The sequence below is a fragment of the Mustela erminea genome, chromosome 19 (assembly GCF_009829155.1).
Source record: "Mustela erminea isolate mMusErm1 chromosome 19, mMusErm1.Pri, whole genome shotgun sequence".
Taxonomy (NCBI): Eukaryota; Metazoa; Chordata; class Mammalia; order Carnivora; family Mustelidae; genus Mustela; species Mustela erminea.
Window position 1 is genome coordinate 21,724,902 of NC_045632.1, and position 19,129 is coordinate 21,744,030.

Sequence of the window (19,129 nt, forward strand, 5' to 3'; positions counted from 1 at the left end):
CCTGTGTGTGTGTTGGGGGTGGAGTGTTTCATGCCCCAACACCAATCCTTGACCTTGTGGTCAAGACAGTGGGTCTCCTAAGTTTCTTCGAAGCTTGATCTGCTCCCCTGCTGGTTCAACCCCAGCTCACATTCAGGCACGCCTGATGCAGCTCCCTCAGGGCCCCACAGAAGTGGTATTAATCTACGGCTCCGATTTTCAAAGGTTTATTTCACGTCAAAACTGTAAAAGTTCTTAAGAGAATTTACAGACAAAACATCTGGTTCGTTAAAACAAAGCTACCGGAATAAGAGAAACAAACTTCGCTGTTATGTAAATGAACTTTTAGCAAACAATTTACCGCCTGGCGAGGGTCTGGCCCCAGGGTCCAAATCTCTAGCACTTAGGCAGGGGGCGGAGGTCCTGGACTCAGTTCCTGGTTGAGGTGTGCAGGTGGAGGCAGGCAGCTTCTCTGCGTCACGGGGTTTTCCTTTGCCTAGCTCAGACAGTAGTGTGAGGAAGTGTGTAAGGGGGCAGCCGGAGGCCAGCATTTCGGTGGAGGGGGCGCAGGTAGGAAAAGGACTTGGTACTACCTTTCTTGCTATTGCTGGGTAGTCAGTGGGCTCCCCAAGGGCCCTCCACCGGGCCTGATATTTTCACACTACAAAATGGAAGGGGGGAGGGCAGGCTCCCTGCATACTCCACCCAGCATGCTTTGTCCCTCCAGGTGGCCTGTTCTGCCCTGAGGGCACAGAGAACCCCGCTTCGTGGCCTGGGTTTAGGCCCCTAAGTTCCTGGGACCTTGGCCTACCCTGGCTATCCGCCCTCGATTGGTAGCGTCAAGGATGCCTTCTTTCCAGTAGCATTTCCCTCTGTGGCCATCCCAAGTAAGGACACACCTTGGCCTTCCTTGGGTCAGGCACACTGTCCCCCACTGGCCTCATTTGCACCTAGAACACATCCTTGGACTGCCACTTCCCCAATCCTACCTCCTTGGTCTTCAGCAGTATGTTATGGGCCATCTCCCTGCCCCTCCACTGAATACTTGTTCCCAGCCACACCTGTGTTTGACTCTCCCACCCCCCAGCCCCGCCGTGGGTCTCTGGTTGGCCAAGTTCAGAAAGGCTCCCCCGGTTGGGGCAGACCCACGGAGATGGGCCTGGAAGACTAGTGCCTGTAGCTCGCAGAGCTCAAAAGATTGGTGTCACATTTCTAACCCTTGACCTGAAGAACTGGTATTTGGGAGGATTTGCACCGATTAGGGCTCATCGCAATGCCAGGGAGGAGGGGCAGGGTACCACTGGGCCCAAGTCGCAATCTTGGGGCTCTGGAATGGTCTTCAGTGGCCCGTGGGAATTTTCTGGGCTCACAAGCGTGGCCACCCCTATGCGGGGTGAGCCACCTAGCCACAGTGAGAGCTGTCCATTTCTCCTATGGGCACCTGCCTTTGGGCATTTCGATGTGTCCCTCCACTGCTCCTCAGCCCGCTTGTCCTTTTTTTGTTTTCAGGGATTAAAAAAAAAAAAAAATCCGGAAAAGCGGCACCTCCCCCAAATGGGAGCTTCTAACTGGCCTAGGGGGTTACTTTTTGCGTGACTCACTGGGCTAAGTTAACCAGGTGCCTGCGCGCGAGCGGAAGCCTGCTGTTGCTTTTCAGAGGTATCTGCAACTCTTTGGAGTGGAGTAGAAAGATTTCTACACAGTGTTACCTTCTGCAGAATTCTAGCTTCGCGGCGGCCGGCTTTTCCGCCCTCTAGTTTAGCTTAGAAGCGGTTCGGCCGCACCCTGGAGCGCGGTCCCTCCTACCCAGGGGAAGGAGCCCATGTGTGCGCCGCTGCAGCCATCTCTCTGGCCTCCTCCGGTGCCGCGCAGACCTGGCTCCCGGCGCTCGCCGGAGAGCGGCTCCTCCATCCCTTCTAACTCGTGAATCGGGGAACGAAGACAAGCCCAGGTTTTGACCCGCTCCTGTAGTCGACTCTTGAGGGGGCAGAACTCACCAGGCACCCGGACAGGAATATTTGCAGTAGGAATAAAGTCAGGTAAAATGCCGGGGACCGCCACCCCGCAGATGTCCAAGTAGTAGGTCCTCCGTGCGTCCTTCCCCTGAACTTCTTAGGGGCAGGACAAGACAGACCTTTTGGCCCGGCCAAACTGATCAGGCACATATATGAAGATATTTGTCTTCTGGACAGTGGGATGGGGAAAGCAGGAAGAAAAGCAGGGGAACTTGCAACCACAGCGAGGTCAGCATTCATGGAGAATGGCGCTGGGAACTACCCATAACGCTCTGGCTTCTCCAACATATGGCCCTGCCCTTTCTCCCTCCGTAAATAGCATGTTAATTACAGACTTGCTGTTATCCGGATACCATTTCTCCCTAAATCGAGTCCCCGTTTTTTTGCCTGGGATTCGCGTTTTCTTCCCCTTCTCTGGTCCTCACTGTCAGGCCGTGTCAGGCAGCAGCCAGGTGGGGCCTGGCAAAGTTTTAGCTGTATACCTTCTGGCTAAGGTCAGCCCCAGATTCAGCCCCGTATTTAGGCCCTGCATTCAGGTACCTATTGTGCTTGGTGCTCATTTGGGAAGACTCCCTTTCCTTTTTTCCTACGCCACACCCATTCCACAGAAAAGGGGCAAAGAGAACTTGGAATTACAAGGGCTAGGTTGACAGTGTCCCTCTCGAGCTGTCCTATTCCAAGGACGGCCCGCAAGACTAATCCCGTTTTGAGGTCTTGGTATTAAAGATGGTGCGCATGGTTAAAAGAATACCGTAGAGATTAGGGTTCCAGGCTGTGCCACGCCGGGCCAGAACCCTGTTTGAGTGTGCGGCCAAGGCAGCGCGGTCGCAGTATGCACTCCGCATAGCCCGTGTTGCGCGTGACGGGCTGTCGCTGCGATGTGCAGCTCATTGACACTGATGGATGCGCCAATGGTTGGACGGACAGATGTTAGGGCGGATCGCACAGCGCGCGGCGCCTGAGCGGGGGAGGGCGAGGTAGCGATCGGGCGGTGGCTGCGGGCGGTTCGGAGACAGGAGCTCAGGCCGCGGCCCGCAGGGGGAGGGGGCGGAGGGAACGAGGTTTGGAGAGCAGCGCGGGGAAGGAAAGGAGGAGGGGGAGCATGAGCCAGGGCGAAACTCTCAGCCTTCCGTGCGCAGCGCCCAGCGCTGTGCACCCATCACTACCGGCGCGCTTAAGTGGGCGCTCCGCGTTGGGAAGGTGAGCGGGGGGCGGGCAGGAGCTGACCTCGCAGGGCACCTACCCTCCTCCAGGCAAGAGGCTCCTAGCGCCGCGACCAGAACCGAGAGGCCGCGGGCGGCGTCTGCCAACTCACCGTTTCCTCGTTCGCAAGAAGCGTTTCACGCCCCACGGCCGCGTCTCCCGGGCCTGGAGGGGCAGTCGCTTTAGCCTCTGCGGCGGCAGGCACCAACTGCTCGCCGCGCCCCCGCCCCCGAGTCAGCCACACACTCGACCAGGCCGGGAGCCCAGCCGCAGCCCGACTCCGACTCCCCCGCAACCGCCTGGGGTCTGCACCCCGCAACTCCAAGCGCTCCTGCGCGCGCGAAGGCGCTGGAGGCGGCTTTATAGCCCGGGAGGACGGCAGCGGCACATCTGCATTCAAGGAGGCGTCTGGACCGAGCCCAAGCCCGCAGGCTGGGGGCGAGAGGAGACTTTTGATCTTACCGTCTGGGTGAGATCACGGTCTCCCGGTCTAAAAGAAAAGAAAGCATGCCCGTGAACTTTTAAAACAAACTTACATAAACAATCACAAAGAAAAAAAGATATAGAGAGGGGGCAGAAGAAAAGGGGAAAGAAACACAATAAAAGAAAACATTTAAAAAAAAAAAAAGGAAGGAAGGAAAGGAAGGAAGGAAAAAAAGGAAGGAAGAAGGCCGGGGTTTGCAGCTCCAGGAACGCTCCGGCAGCCAGTCCCAGGGCGCGGGGCTCCGGCCCTCTCCGGGACTGTCGGACGCGGGGCCCAAGGGAGCCCCCGGGCCCCAACCGGCGCGCCCAGGAGCGGCGCCACCTCCGGGACCGTGGGCCTGGCGGCCGCCCCCACACCCCCACCACCGCCGCCCGGCAGCTCCCAGAGCCAGCCCAGCCGCGGCCGCCCCATTCCCGGCCCAAGAGCTGGCCCAGGGAGACGCAATCGAGCCCGCAGCGCATCGATGCGCCGCCGCCCGCGCCGCTCCGGCTCCGGCTCCCGTTCAGCCGCCGCCGCCCGGGGGTCGTCCCAATGAGCTCCGGCCCACCCGCGCCCTCGCGGCAGCCCGTAAGTGAGCCCGCGTCGCCCTGCCGCCAACGCAGCCCCGCCAGCTCCTCCTCTCCGCGGCCCGCCTGTCCGGCCCGCTCGGCGCCTCAGCGACCCCAGTCACCCAATCAATAATCAATTCTTTTCGCCCAGTACTGGTGGCACGCCGGGCGCTGGGCGCGGTGGCCCCCTCTCGGGGGCGCCCCGGGACGGGGGATGGGCTCCAGAGCCCGAGTTCCTTCCCCCGCCCCCGTCCCGCCCTCGGATCCGCCAGTGCTAGGGGTGGGGGCGCGGCCGGGCGCCTAGGGGGCGAGGGGTGGGGTGGGGGTGGAGGGACCGCGATCTTCCCAGGCTGCGGAGGAAACTTGGAGGCACCCCCTCGCACACCGACCCCCGGGACGGGCCCGGGAAAGTTTGCCCGGGAAAAAAAAAATTGGGGGAAGTGGCGGCGGCGGGTCCCGGGGGAGGAGCCCGGGTGGCGCGGGGTCTGAGAGCAACCCCCACCCACTCCGGCCCGCGCCCGCCTCCTCCCTCGAGGGCGCCGGCGCCCGCCCGTGGGCCCTGGCATCCCCGGGGGGCGCGGGCCCAGGCCCGGGGAGCGAGCCGGGGGCTTTGGACGCGGCGGGTGGAGAGAGTGCGGCTTGGGCGGGGCAGCGGGGGGCGGCCAGGGGGCGAGGCCGGGTGGGGAAGCCGGGCGGGCGGGGGTTAGCGAGCGCCCCGGGACTAGCTGGGCCGGGCCGGCGCCGCGCCCCTGCGTGCGCGCACTGGGCGGGGGCGGAGGGGCGGCACCCCCTCCCCGGACGGGGCGGGGGTCCTAGACAGGCCCGGGGCCGGGAGCGGGGGTGCGGCGCCCCCGCGGGCGGGCGAGTGACACGATCATCTCCTTTTCCTTTAAGCTTGCCTGTTGCCGACGCCGCCGCTCCAGCCGCGCCGCGGGCAGGAGACTGGACCGCTGAGCCCCGGGCCGCGGCGGCGGCTGAGCGCCCCCCCCGGATGCCGTGACCCCCTGCCCGGGGGCGGGGGCCGGGGCAGGACCGGCCGGGGCCGCTCCCGCGCTCCTCCTCCCACCCCCCTCTGCCCGCCTTCTCCCCCTCTCCCCGCCCCCCGGCCCCGAACCCCGCGCACCTCGTCTGGGGACGGGGCGGGGGGGGCAGGGCCGCCGTTCCTCCCCGCCCCCTCTTCCTCGGGCCTCTGGAGCGATTTGTCAAACTTCCCATTCCGCCGGCAGCGCGGTCCTCCTCCTCCTCCTCCTTCACCACCTCCTCCTCCTCTGCCTCCTCCTCCCCCACGCGCTCCTCCCTCCCCGCGCCTCCCTCGCCCGCCCTCCTTCTTCCCTCCGCACGTTCGGGGATCGCGGCGGAGCGCGGAGAGGGGGGGACGCGGAGAGCCGGGGCGCAGCAGCATCCTGCGGGCGGCCGCTCTCCGGGGGGGAGGCTGAGAGCCGGCCCGCCTCGCCCCCCCGCGGGCCCGCCGCCCCTCCCTCCCTCTCCTCAGCCCGGCAGCGGCGGCGGCGGCGGCGGCAGTGGCAGTCGCCGGAGGAGCATCATGCCGAGGAGGAAGCAGCAGGCGCCCCGGCGCGCAGCAGGTACGAGCCGCTTCCCCTTCCTCCTCCTCTTCTCCTCCTCCTCTTCCTCTCGCCGCGGTGCGCCTCCGGCCGGCGGCGACCCGGCTCTTCGCCCCACTCCTCGCCCCTCTCCCTCTGCCCGCGCAGAGTAACTCCGGGGCGCCCAGGCTCGCTCTCTGCTCTGCTCTCTGGGTGCGTGCGCCCGCCTCGCGTCCCGGGCGCCCCCCGGACGCCCCGCCGCGCTAGCCCTGCTCGGGCTCGCTCCCACTTCGGGAGCCGCGCGCGCTCGGGGCCAACTGAACCGGGCTGGGTCCCTGCCCCTTCAGCTCTCCGGCGGCGGAGGGGATGGGAAGGAGCCCTCTTTGGTCTCTTTCTGTGGGGGGCGGGCGGGGTCACCTGAGTTCCCCGGGACACCTTCCGCGTCCTCCCGCGGCCAGCCGGCGGGGGACAGCCCGGTGTCTGCCGAGCGAAAGAGAGCCAGCGAGTGAGCGAACGGGTCCCTTCGGCCACCTTACTGCTAATCCGATTGATTCTTCATTTATTGGGCCCAACGCGGGCAAGCGGTGGAAGCCAGAGCGCACAGGGTCTGGGTATTGTCAGATGACTGTCAAGTCAATGTTAGATGCTGGCGTTCTCTGTATCCGTGTTTGTTTTCCCTTACCCCCACCCCCTTCTTCCACTGCTTCTCCCACCCTCATCTTCTCGTAGCACTTAGTTCTGGGACGTGTCTCTGTACTTTCAAACCCCCCCCCTTTTTTTTTTGCCAGGAGTGTCAGCTCCTGTTAAGACTGAGCCGATTTTTTTTTTTCCTCTTTTCTGGAAAAAGCATCATTGAAAACAAAACAAAACCCACACACATAACATTATTTTGCAATAATGTCAGTTGGGGGCATGTTGCCTGGAAGAAGGGTTTCTGGCCCTTTGCCACCCTTGATTTGATGACTGATTGATCGCCCGTCATGCTGCTGCCTTTGATCTATTCATTCCCAATAAACATCAATAAATCACTCGCAATGGTGAGGCCAAGCTCTGTGACGTCACTAGGGCCCTGTCAGTGCAACTTCGGGGATTTGGGACGGATTGCTGAGAGGACCACATATGGACGGGATGTATTTTGATATGAGTAACATTCAGAGGCACAGAGGTTCAGATGCTGCCTGAAGCCTGAACGGGAGGGTTCAGTGATGGTTCATGTCTTGTCTTTTCTGTTCTTCTCTTTTGGTGGAGGAAGGGAGAGCAGAGGGCAGGGTCAGGGCATTGCCTGGCTCCCTTCTTGGATGAAGACCTTGTGCCCATGCTGCCCCCGAGTGCCTGTGGCAGCTGTGGGGGTGACGGTGATGGTCATTGCCATCATGTGAGCCGACATTGGCCGTGGAGCTCACACATTGGCTGCACTCTGAACTGGAGTCTCCTTACACAGGGTCACGCAGAGGGAACGCTCTTTCTTCTCCCAGAAAATGTACTCTCTTGTTCGTATCTTAAGAAAATCCTCGAAGAAAACAGACGTGGTTTGGGGACATATCATTGCAGGTTTTGCTCTCTGTCTCAGTGTCGCCCAAATTTAGGAAGTTTGAAAATCCCCGCGGTGGTTCTAGGGAGGGTGCTGGCACTTAGGTCACCTCCTGGCTGACGCTACTTGCCCATTCCACCTTCTCCTTTAAATTCCCAGCTCAAGCAATGAGCTTATCTACCCAAAATAAACTCTAAAAGTTTGGAGGACTCCTTCACAAAGTTGGGCAGTAGGAGTGTCTTGGGCTTCTTCCAGTCTTTTACATTTTTTCTTTCCCTTTTAGATGCACATTTTAAGGTATCTGTGTGCCTCAATCAAAGGAACCATATGTGATTACATCTTTACATTTAGTTTAGAACTCTCTCTACGGTTGCTTCATCTTTTCTTCTCCACCTTGCCAATCTGAGACTCTTCTAGGATAACTTTCTGCTAAAAATGTTAGCGAAGGAAGACATGTACTGTTGATTTTATTTATTTATTTATTTATTTATTTAAAAAGCAACCTGTTCCCTAACCTTTTTGCACCTTTTAAAAAAACCAGCCAGGAAATCGCAGGTCAGTTAAGAAATATTCATTATATAAAAACTTGACTGCCCGGCTAATAGGAGATGGAAGAATGGTTTTGCTCTATCAAAATGACCCGTCAAAACGACTTTGTTTCATATTTGATTTAATTGTCTCTCTCCTGACAGGCACATTCATCAATAGCTTAATGGTCAATCAGAAGTTGGCAGCCTGAGTGCTTTCTTTCTTTCCCATACCCTGGTTTTGGATTTACTTTATCAGAATGCCTCTGCCTAATGGACGCGTGAGGAGGGGGTGGAGAATGTCTGAAGGGCTACTTATTTAAGAAGAGGGGAGGGATGAAACAAAACAAAACAAAACCAAAAAAACCAAAAGAAGAAGAAAAAAAAAAAACGTTCCACATGTAGGCCATCGCGAAGTAGGCGCAGGCCAATAAGTGAACTGCCTGAGGTTTTTGTTTGTTGGTTGGTTTGGGTGTAGGAGAAACTTCCCATTTTTTCCCCCCTCCTGTTTTTAGTTCTCACAGCTGCAAGTTATAAGGTTCATGCCTGCTTTTGTGGCATCCTGGGAGTGATGACAAATTGATTGCTTTGCACTGATAGAGAGTGGGAAAAAGAAAGATGTCTGCTGATTGGTAACTGGAAATCCAGTCCCCAGCAACCTTGAGAATACTCGAGAATTTTTTTTTTCCCCTCCAAACTGAAAGGTCCGCTCAGCCATAAAAAAAGAAAAGTTGTTTTGCCAGCTTCATTAGTGTTCACCTAATTAGCTGTAAACCTGATGGATTCCTGACAGCTTTAATGATTGGAGATGACAAGCTCGACGCAGTGTCATCCAGCAGAATTAGGTTTGCAGCTAGTTTGATGTAATCAAGTTGATATTACACAGTCCTGGCTGCCTTTAGTTGTGCATTAACTCAATTTTCTGCTGCAGGTGACAAATGGGCTTTGGTACCTGGATAATCATGTCATAGGAATTAGGGCCCTTTTAATGGTCTGGGGTAGAATAACAACCACAAAGGGCTGAGAGCTGGGAAGAGTGTGCAGACCTAGCACACAGGTGCATACAGTTTTCCTATCTAGGCCAAATGTAACATTGCTCTCCAGAAGGCCAGAGCAGCCTCCAAGAATCCCTGAAAAGATGTATTTCTGTACTTTAGGATTTTCTTTCTTTCTTTCTTTCTTTCTTTCTTTCTTTCTTTCTTTCTTTCTTTCTTTCTTCTTCTTCTTCTTCTTCTTTTTTTTTTTGATAGAAATTATGCATGGCTTCCTGTCTGTTCTCACAGGGAGAGAGACGTTTCTTCACCTGCCGAAGAGAAACCTGGGCAGGAGGGTCCCTTTTCCAGGCGTGTCATTCCAAAGGGATGACATTTTTTGCCGGCCAGATGTTTTTGCCTCAGAGGAGGAGGATGGGAGAGGCCCATGTCCTTCAGGCGAAATGACCATTGTCCCTTGTTCCAAATGGGACTCTTACCTGGGCGTGATTTTTTTTTAAAACAAGTATTCTTTGAAGATACCAGAAAAAAAACAAAAAACAAAAACAAAAACAAAAAAAACCGAGAGCAGTATCTTGTAGCAGATGACATTTTATCCATTCTTATCCATTTTCTGGGGGAGGGGGACTTTAAAATCTTTAAAAAAAAAAAATTGCCTCAACTTGCAAAAAAAAAAAAAAAAAAAAGTCTTCAGTGAACGACAACTTGCCATTGACCTTTCGAGTCTTAGTCGCTGAAAGAGAGTACTCTTCCAAGGAGTTTTTGGGTGGTCACATCAAGAGGGGAAACCTTTAAGCATCTTGATTTCTGTAAAAGTGTTGGGAACACCTTAGGTTCTGTGGGTGTTCCAGATCTCCGTGGGGCCCTGGGGGCAGGGTGGGCTTGCCTAAAAGGTAGGGGCATGGTGCTGTCCATGTCTGGCAATCCGGGCCTTGGTCGTCCACACACAGGGCAGCTCCTCTTCTCTGTCGGAGGCATGTGGAGCCTTCAGGAAGGTATTTCGACGTTAGCCCTGGGAATGTATTTGCTCTCAAGCTTGCCACACCTTTCTCCTTCGGACAGGTACTCTGCCCTGTAGCAAGGTGACAGGATGACCGGTTCAGGCCGCTCTGTGACCCATCCCCCCCAACCCCCACCATTTTTTCTACAACATGGGAGGAACAATGCACCTTTTAAAAAGGAAAATCAAAAAGACGAAGGAGAAAAACAAAGAGGGTGGGAGACAAGACTATCCCCTGGACGTCCACCTAGGGGAGGGAATCTTCCAGAATCAGCTGCTGTGCCCCCCCCCCCCCTTATCTTGACAACTGTCAGTTAGGGCTTCAGTGCTCTCCAGGGCCACAGTTGATTGTGAGCGGTGGATGTTGTCATTTTATTCTCGGTGTTGCCTTGAGCGCGCTCAGGAGCGAGCGATAGTCAATAACTTGCGTACCAGCAGCTCTGCCCCAAATTGTCTCACACGCCTGCCTTTTCCCTCTTTTTACCAAAGATTGTTTTGTAAAGCGATTAGAATGAAAGGTGACTGCTCAGGGCCATGGGGACGTCGGGAAAAACCCAGGTGAGGTCCCAGAATCAAAGCCCTTCCTTCCTCTCCCCGTGCCCCCCCCATCCCCACCTCCACTCCTGAGGTTTCTGGAAGGAGAAGGATCACCTTCTTGAGGGCAAAGTTCCTGCACTGTTTTGGGGCTGGGGGCTTTCCCTTCCACTCTGGTGGTGACAGGGCCAGGCTGGGGCGAGGGCTGCGGTCACGGGCAGGGGAGCAGGAGGGACGGGAGAGAGTCCCTGTCCTGGTGGACAACAGCCATATTCATCCAGGGACATGAGCAGGTCACAGTTATTCTGAGTGCAGATTGCAAGGCTTTTCTGCCGGCCCATTCTTATTCCTGCCTATCACTGGACAAACTATAAAAATAGCTTTGGTCCGGTAGTAATAAATAAATAAATAAATAAAATAAATAAATAAATAAAAGAAAGAAGAAAGAAAAGAAAAATAAAAAAAGTAGGGTGTGTGTTCCTCTCCCCCTTCTGTGTTGGTGTGCAGCCCAGTTAGGTCGGTGGGCCTTTCTTTCAAAGAAGCTGTCTTGTAACACTCCTGTAGCATTTTCCCACAGCCCATGGAGAGAAACGGCAGCCCAGAGCGGTGCCATCACTTACCCCGGACCCTCTCAGGTGTTCACGGCAGCATGTGTATGCGTGTGTGTGTATGTGTGTGTGTGTGTGTGCGTGCGCGCGCGCGCGCGTGTGTGTGTGTGTATTTTAGTTATGCTCCAAATTGTGGTTTCTCTGTCTGAAGTTAAAAATGAAAGGTGAATACAATATATTGTATTTGGTAACAATGATATGGACTGGTACATCTAGACAGATAATGTGCAGTTGTAATTAGACTCAATAGACAGGCAGTCATTTTTAAATTCTTTGACACATGCATAAAATAGTCATATAATAAGATAAGATGACAATTTTATGTTAGGTTGATAAAGTGTCCTGATACATGCATTTAAATGTCTGTAAGCCTTTAAAAAAAATCCAGACAGATTAATTCTAGTTTCCAGTATTTGCAGTTAGTCATTAAATTAATTTTTAAATCCTACTAAACAATGGCTATGAATATTTTTTTTCTTCTAGTTTTTTATCTTTTTTATTTTTTATTTTTTTACCTGAATTGCAAGGAACGGATACATAGACTTGGTAGCTTTCTCTAATTTTTCAACATTGGTAAACAGTTATATTAGATGTGGATGTGAAAATTCAGTTTACTGTTTGTAACCAGAATAATGCTATGCATTTTTGGAAATTAAAAAAAAAAAAAGGGAGAGACAGTAATAGAGCCTAATCTGCTTACGACCACTTGCATGAACAACTGTCATACTCTAGGTTTAGGAATCTTTATTAGAAAGATTACATAGTGTCCTTGACCAAATATTGAATATTTTATAAGCCCCATTTAAAAAAGAAGACATTTCGAGCACATACACTTGATTTGATCAGCACTTAGATTCTTGGGTTTAATTACTTTCAATTCTGTAAATTATTTTAATATTTCAACAAGAGTGGCCCAAGAGATGTACTGGGGTCGGGGGAGGCATTTCTCTAAAGGTCACGTTACCTGGACTTTTTCCATCATCTTCTTACCTTGTTTTCTCAGATGTGCAAAGGTGTGGCTCTTGAAGAATAATTTCAATTTGTTTGGGCTTAATGATAAATTATTAATTCATACTGTCAGGACACATGTTATTAATTATGACTGTGTTTTCTTCATCCAGAACAGCTGTTGGGGAAACAGTGTAAGTTCAGATTGTCTTCAGAGGGAGGGTGCCAAAGCAAGGAACTTACCAACTCCTTGTCATCATATTCTTGGTCCCCTTGTTTTGGGAAGAAAACATTGCAGGGGGCGGAGTTCAGGGGAGAGGGAAACTATTCATTCTCAACCAAGAGGGACACTGGCAAATGCTAGCTAATGTCCATTTTTTTGGGAAAGGCAAGCCTAACTCTCAATGCTTTTTGAATTCAGCTGGGATTCTGAAGGTGGTACCTGGCCCCTTCCCAAGTCCAGGTTTGGACTGGCTGCTCTCTTCATCCTACCAGTGCTTCTTGTTTTCTTCTTAGTCTTTGGTAGACCAGAAGGTCGTGGCCACAAGTCTGTAGTGACAGAAAGCAAAATACTCTGAGTGCTTGTTTGTTCCCCAAAGTGGAACCCGTCCTTAATGGAGAGCAAAGCGCTGTTTGGTAATATACGTGAAATGACTCAAATTCATTTACTTTTGATTTTTCCATTCCCATCATTAAATCTAGTCCTATGTATTCAGTTTCCTCTGAGTTCTTTGAGAAATGCATGTTGCATAAAATAGGCAATTTTTAATGAACAATTTAATGTAAATGGGTTTTGAATTTAAATTAATATTAATGAAGCCTTGAGTGAATTTATTTTGCATACGTAAAGACTTGTAAGTCTTTCACCCATGTGCTTTCTCCTTTATGTAGTAACATTGGTTGGGTGGATTAACTAGCGCCTTTTAAAGATTTACACTTAAAAAAATGAAATTGATTTTATATGTCCAATAGCACCAACAGATTATTAGGCAAAGGTGTTACTTAACTTAAAGAAAATATACCTCATTTCCTATTAAACCTCTCAGTTTCCATTACCCTGTTCTTCCTGCAAGCTGCCGTTGCTTTGGTATTTGCTGCTGGGGGAAATACATACCAACAATAGTTAGTACAGTCAAGATGCTTTCTTTCTTTGGCTTACCTCTAATGCATTATGTATCCTGGAATGACGGGAAGTTCTGTAATTAATTCTGTTAGATGTAATTGCTATAATCACTTTGATGTTACACATAATAAAGGTAATATGGTAAGCACATAAAAAATATAAACACCTTATTGTAACACTACTACTAAAATTCCTCCTCGTCAAGTCTGCTTTATAGACAAGTGTTCTTAACTCGTTTTGGTCATAGGTGACCATTTATCGGAGCCGTGTTCATTGATATTCCAAAGGAGAATCATTTATTGGAAGGGATGGGCCTTGTCTTGGAGAGATCTCCAAGCTGGTTGCCTAGGAATCTTAATGCCCTTTTCCTTAAAGATGTGGCTAATTAGAAAAGGTGACCATTCTCTTCTGTAGAGGAGAGAGGTAAGCGCTCCGGAAACGGCCATGGAACGAGGTAAGAGGAGGGTGGCCTAGGAGGGGAAGAGATGCTCCGAGAAGAGTGATAGCAGGGGTTTCAGATCAAAAGAAATGTTGTTCTGAAGGTTTTCTCATGGTGTGGGATTATGGGAAGTGCCGTGTATGCATGTGTGCGCGCGCACGTGTGTGTGTGTGTGTGTGTGTGTGTGTGTGTCTGTCTTAGAGCTGGCGCGCGAGAGCACATTCTAGCATGTGCTCATGGGTAACAGAGAAGGCCACCTTGCTGTAAGTGCAGGGACATTCGTACAGAATAAAGGCTTTCTTGCTACTACCGTTATTATTCTCCACCTTTCATAGGGGACCTTGGGGGCCATGCCTGACTGTGGCACCGTGTGCCAAGGAGTTTGGCTGCGGTTGCCCGTTGGACAGAACCTAGGCAGTATTTGAGAACTGTCCCCAAGCCTTGGTGCGCCTACCCTGGATGCAGGCCAGCATAGGACGGGAGAGAACTTCGCCTGAGACCCCGTGCACATAATCCTCGTGGGAGGTTTCCAAACATGTGTCAATTATTCTTGCCAGGGTAGCTTGCAGGAGGTGGGGAATGTGGTGGCTGAAGAAGCATGTCATTTGATTTTTTTTTTTTTTTTTCTTCCCTCCGTGGCTATCCTGGAGTCAGTTTGACGTCTGTCCCCAACTGCACCCTGTCCCGTGTGCTGCAAAGGTCATGAAGCCTCATGACCCAGAGTTGGCTTTACAGTCAGGATGGGAATCCTCCACACTTGTATTTTATTTTGCAGTGTGTCGTAAGCGCTAAGCACACGGATCAGTCATATTCAGAAATCAAATGAGAGAAAGTGTACGTGGGAGAGGGGGTGCCAGAGTCTCTTCGGAGGAAGATCAGGGTGTTTTTCAGACGGTGGTCAGATGGACAGTGACAGCCGTGAGTCCCCAGACCAGTGCCCTGGGTCTGCAGAGCTGGGTCTGGCCCTGGCTGTGGCTCTGGTCAGCTGGACACAGACCAGGCCAGGGTGCTGCTGCAGAAGAAGGCCTGGCGGGGCTTGCCTCCTGGGCGCTGGGCCCACGGCATCCTGCCTGCCAGGTAAGAGGGTCCTCCTGGCTGGGCCCTTGCCGGCCGGCTGCAGCCAGGCCGCGCCATCAGCCCTCCTGCGGTGAGCTGGGCTGGTTTTGATGGCGAGGATGATAAAAGGTCTGAGAACTCCATAGGCCCCTGTAATCAGGGCCAGCACTGACATCCTTCTCAAATTTGACAGCTTCTTCCTTTTCTCTTCTCACAGCCAAGCCTTTCTCAACCGAATTTCCCCGCCCTCCCCTCCCCCCTCCCTCCCTGCCGTGGCTCACCCCTTCCCTCCCTCTTCTTTCTGTGTGCAGTCTCTCCTGTTTCATGTTCTTGATCAGTCTCAGATGCCTGGAATTATTTTTTTTCGGGCGGGAGGGGGAGTGTTGCTTTAGGTTTGTGGGTTGGGCAGGTGTGAGAGGAAGTCTGTTTTTTTTTTTTTCTTTTTCTTTTTCCTTTTTTTTTTTTTTTTTTTTTTGTACTGTAGGCCTGTTGCTAATTAATGTTCCTCCATAAGATTCTGTCGGAGTTGAGTAATGTTTTTGATCTTTATGCCTGATAACTGCATACTTAATGAGATTTCAAAGCTGTGAGTGCAGCTCCCTACAATTATTGACAGATGCCTTTTCTTTGCCATTGGGTTCAGCTTCATAAATCCTCTTGCCGTAATGAGGTTCAGCAGTGCCACCCTGGCAGTGAGCTAATGAAAGGGGGGAGGGTGAAGCGGCTCATGGCTGTCTGACACATTTTTTTCCTTTAAAATTTACTATGCAGATGTCAAGCTGCGGGACGATTACTTCAAACATGCTAATTTTTATCTTGCTTTTGTGTCAGCCCTTTGCCATTAAAAAATAAATAAATAAAAGGACGAACCTTACTCTCCACTGGATTTCTTTTTCTTCCCCCCCCCCACTGCCCCTCTTCCCAAGTCACATTTTTAATAACCCACAGTGTATGGCTGCTAGGGACTTTGACACCCGTGTGGCCTTTTCCAGGTATTTGGGGCAGAACCTTGCTAGTTTGTCCCCCCCCCTTTTTTTTTCCTTTCTTTCTTTCTTTCTTCCCTTTTTCTTTTCTTTTTTTTTTTTTTATTTCTTTCTTTTTTTTTTTTTTTTTTTTTTTTTTTTTGCCATTGGAAGGGCAGGGGGAGGATAAAGTATGATCTCCCCAGGCCTCCCATCAGCCTGCCCTAAGTATGCACTTGAAACGTCGGAGAATTCATTTCAGAGTTCTGGAACTAAATCCTGGTGGAGAAGAGCTGCACCATGCCAAACAGTCGATTTCCTTTTCAGCGGAGTCATACATCACTGACCCACCCTTCCCTCCTGACAGAATGACATATGTCATTTATCATATGGGCCCCAGCCAGACGACGGGGAGGGGAGGGAAGCCCAGTCCGTGTGATGCTCTCTCCTCCCAGTCCTGTACCGGTGGCTGGCAGAGAGAGGCTGCTGATTTGGCGAGAGGGACAGGGAGGAGGGAGGAGAGGCAGGGGCGAGGCGAGGCGAGAGCCTGCTCCTGGTGCGGATGGCTGTCTGGGTGTGTGGCGGGGCGGGCGCGAGATTGGCAGAGGCACGGAAGAGGTTATGTTCTTTCATATTATCTGCTAAACCACACTGTTCAGCCTTTGACGCTCTTCTGACTCTCCACACCCCCCCCGCCCCCCCCCCATTCCTCGTCTTCTTTTCCTTCCGTTTTTTCCCTTTGGTCGTCGAGGAACACAGCCGCCACAGCCGACCAGGGCTGACAGGTATCCTTCAAGCCACCCTGGCTCGTGAGGGGTAGGAATGAATCTCAGGGCTCCTGGCTTCACATGATTCAAACATGCGTTATTGAAGATGGATGTTCCTTAAGGAAAGATTGATGGTGGATGCTGGGCTCAGGGTGCCATTTATCATTTTGAATATTATTTAGACTTGCCGTGTAAACCTGTAACTTGAGAGTCGGACGAGCTGGAGCAGGGTAGGGGCCTGTGTGTGTGTGTGTGTGTGTGTCCATTGATTGGCCTTGGGTTCTCACTGCTGCTGACCAGACAGGAGCCCTCCCATTTATAATATGGAAGACACACGCACACACACCCCTGCACCCCCCCCCAAAAAATAGGAAAGGGGGAGAGATTTTAATTTTGAATAATTTCCAAGGACATTCTTCCAAGGGAAAAATGAAGGATCTGTGATTTACACTAAAGCCAACAGGCAACTTCTCTCTCTCTCTCTCTCCCTCTCACTTCCCCCAACAGAGGCAGTCACGTACGAAACATTAAAATATAAACAGGACCGTAGTTGCCAAAGCCAGGACCCTTGCCTGATTTTTAAAACTCTGTGACATGCTTAAAAAAAAAAAAAAAATCTGTATCTGAAAAGCATAGCACAATATAACTATTCAAAAAAGACTGGTTGGTTTGGTTAGCAGTGTGAGGATGAAGAAACAGACTTCCACGTCTTGGGAATATTTCAGATAAAAAATGATCTTTTGTGGCTCCCTGCCCCTGCTCCCCGCGGCCTCCTCCCCTTTTGTGTCTGCACTCTGTCCCCTCCCAGGCCCCGGCAGACCCCCACCAGGACTGATGTGGACAGCTGTTTCCAGGCCCCTCCACGGGGCCGGCTAATCACTTCTGTTTCTTTTGCACCCTTGAGCTCTGCTCCGGGACACCCCCACCTACTGGAAGTAGTTAGGGACGCAGGCTGGCTTACGGATGGAGCCCCCAGCTGCTGGGAGAATCAGCGCGAGCCAGCCTGGCTGCCTGCTCTACTGCGGAGGCCTCGGCTGCCTGCTTTCCCGGTGGAGAAAGGAAAAGAAACCGCTGGCCTTCCTGCTCGGGTCTCCTCCACCAGGAGAGCCCCGATAGTGCAAATTTAATTGGCAGGCGTTCTATTAAATATGTGACTTTATTTGGGTCTGCTAATTAAATTTAGGGCTCCTTGTATGGCTTAGAGTGTGGACATTAATTTAAAAAATTGATGGGACAGAAAGTTAGGCTGCGGTCGTTTTTTATCTAAAGAAATGAGAATCAGGAATTGGCGGAAGGGCTGGATGTTCCTATCTTGCATCTCTTGCTGCTTCTGGGACAAACTTTTCCCTGACACGTAGAAAGCTTGCATCTGCCACGAACAGGAGAGACACAGAAAGGTGGCTTATTCTCTCACCGAGTCCAGGCAACACAACTGTGTGTGTGTGTGTGTGTGTGTGTGTGTGTGTGTGTGTGTGTTTATTTTGAAATAACTTTATCAGCCTCCCAGTGCCTTGCACACGAGGATCACTTAGGATTCACTTTTAGGTGTTGCCCAGCTGATGCCAAAAATTGGGTAGAATCAGATTTATATCCTTAGTTGGTGCCTGGGCTTGCGTCTGACTGTAAAAAGATGATACTGTTTCTCACTGAGACTTCACAGAAGAAGGGAAAACTTTGGTCCTCTGCCCTTGCACTTGGCCTCTGTTGGAGGAAATTGGGAGTACAAGTGCCCATTTGCAGGAACAATTGTAAACACACCTTTGATACAAACGGCATCCTCCCATTTTTACCGATTAGAAAAACTTTGCTATTAATGGGTGCAAAGTCCATTTCAGGTATAATTGGTAAGGAACGGAGTGCACTCATGGGAAGAAACCTTGTTTTGTTTTTTGTTCGCTTTCCTTCTTATCCCCTTTTCTCAGTTTTATGGCTGGAGACATGATTTATTGCAGCCATCCATCTTGGGGGTTCATCCATCACACCCGGGTTGCTAGGAGATTGTGGCAGCAGCTGTTTGCTCTGAATCAGACAGAAAAGTTGTCAATCATCAAAGGCAGGTGAATAGCATTAGAAACACGCTATTGTCAGACGGAATAATTAATCAAAGAGAGAAAAGATAATTAAAAAGATATGACCCTTGCAAGTACTTGCTCTGGGTTGCCTGGAAAAAAAAAAAAGAGAGAGAGAGAGAGAGAAAGAAAGAAAGAAAGAAAAACTGCCTGGTCTTTTCTAGACACTTAAGCAGCTGAGAGCAGATAAAATATGCACTCGGCAGTGCATAGTTTTTAATTAATTGAAAAAGGTTCAACATTCAAAGACGATGCTGGAAAAAAGTCCGATTATGAGCAGAAGTCATATTTATTGTTTGCATGAAGGGCTTGACACAGAGTTCTAACTTTCTGTCACAGAGGTCCGGCTTCCCTGGCTAGAGGAGGCATGGGCTGGGGTCTTCAGGTAACATCCCTGCTTCTGTCCTTTGGGCCACCTCGGGCTGTCACGCCAGGCTCTTGAGGACAGCCTCAGACTGGAGGGGCCCTGCTGACCTGGACCACATGTCCTTCCCCAGTTCTGCTGTGTTGGAACTGAATTTCTTAGATAAGACAAGATTTTTTTTTTTTTTTTTTAAAGAAGGGAGAAGTCTTGGCAAACAGGCCACACGGTCTACCTACAGGCAGCGTGGGGAGAGCTCTAGAGCAGCTCACCTGCCTGGGAACACACTCCAAAGGGCACATGCTCTGGGTTCCTGAAGGAGCATTTGTAATCCACCTTGGGGTGGCCCCACAAAGCGCGTCGGTGACTTCCGTCCCCAGTGATAACCTGGCATCCCGTTCTGAGGAGACCCTCCTAGTTACAGTCTGGAAATAATTTCGGG

General features: G+C 51.7%; 1 protein-coding gene across 4 annotated transcripts in view; it reads left to right on the plus strand.

The window, feature by feature from the left end:
• The first annotated feature begins 3,859 nt into the window (after positions 1–3,859).
• The window catches only part of TSHZ3 (teashirt zinc finger homeobox 3), a 111,625-nt gene continuing 96,355 nt past the window's right edge, over positions 3,860–19,129 (plus strand). The window contains exons 1-2 of one of the 4 annotated variants that reach the window (XM_032323993.1): positions 3,860–4,248; positions 5,124–5,812. In XM_032323993.1, the coding sequence (XP_032179884.1) occupies positions 5,773–5,812 (40 nt within the window). In that variant the 5' untranslated portion in view covers positions 3,860–4,248; positions 5,124–5,772. The other 3 variants (XM_032323994.1, XR_004281133.1, XM_032323992.1) reach the window with 3 other exon arrangements.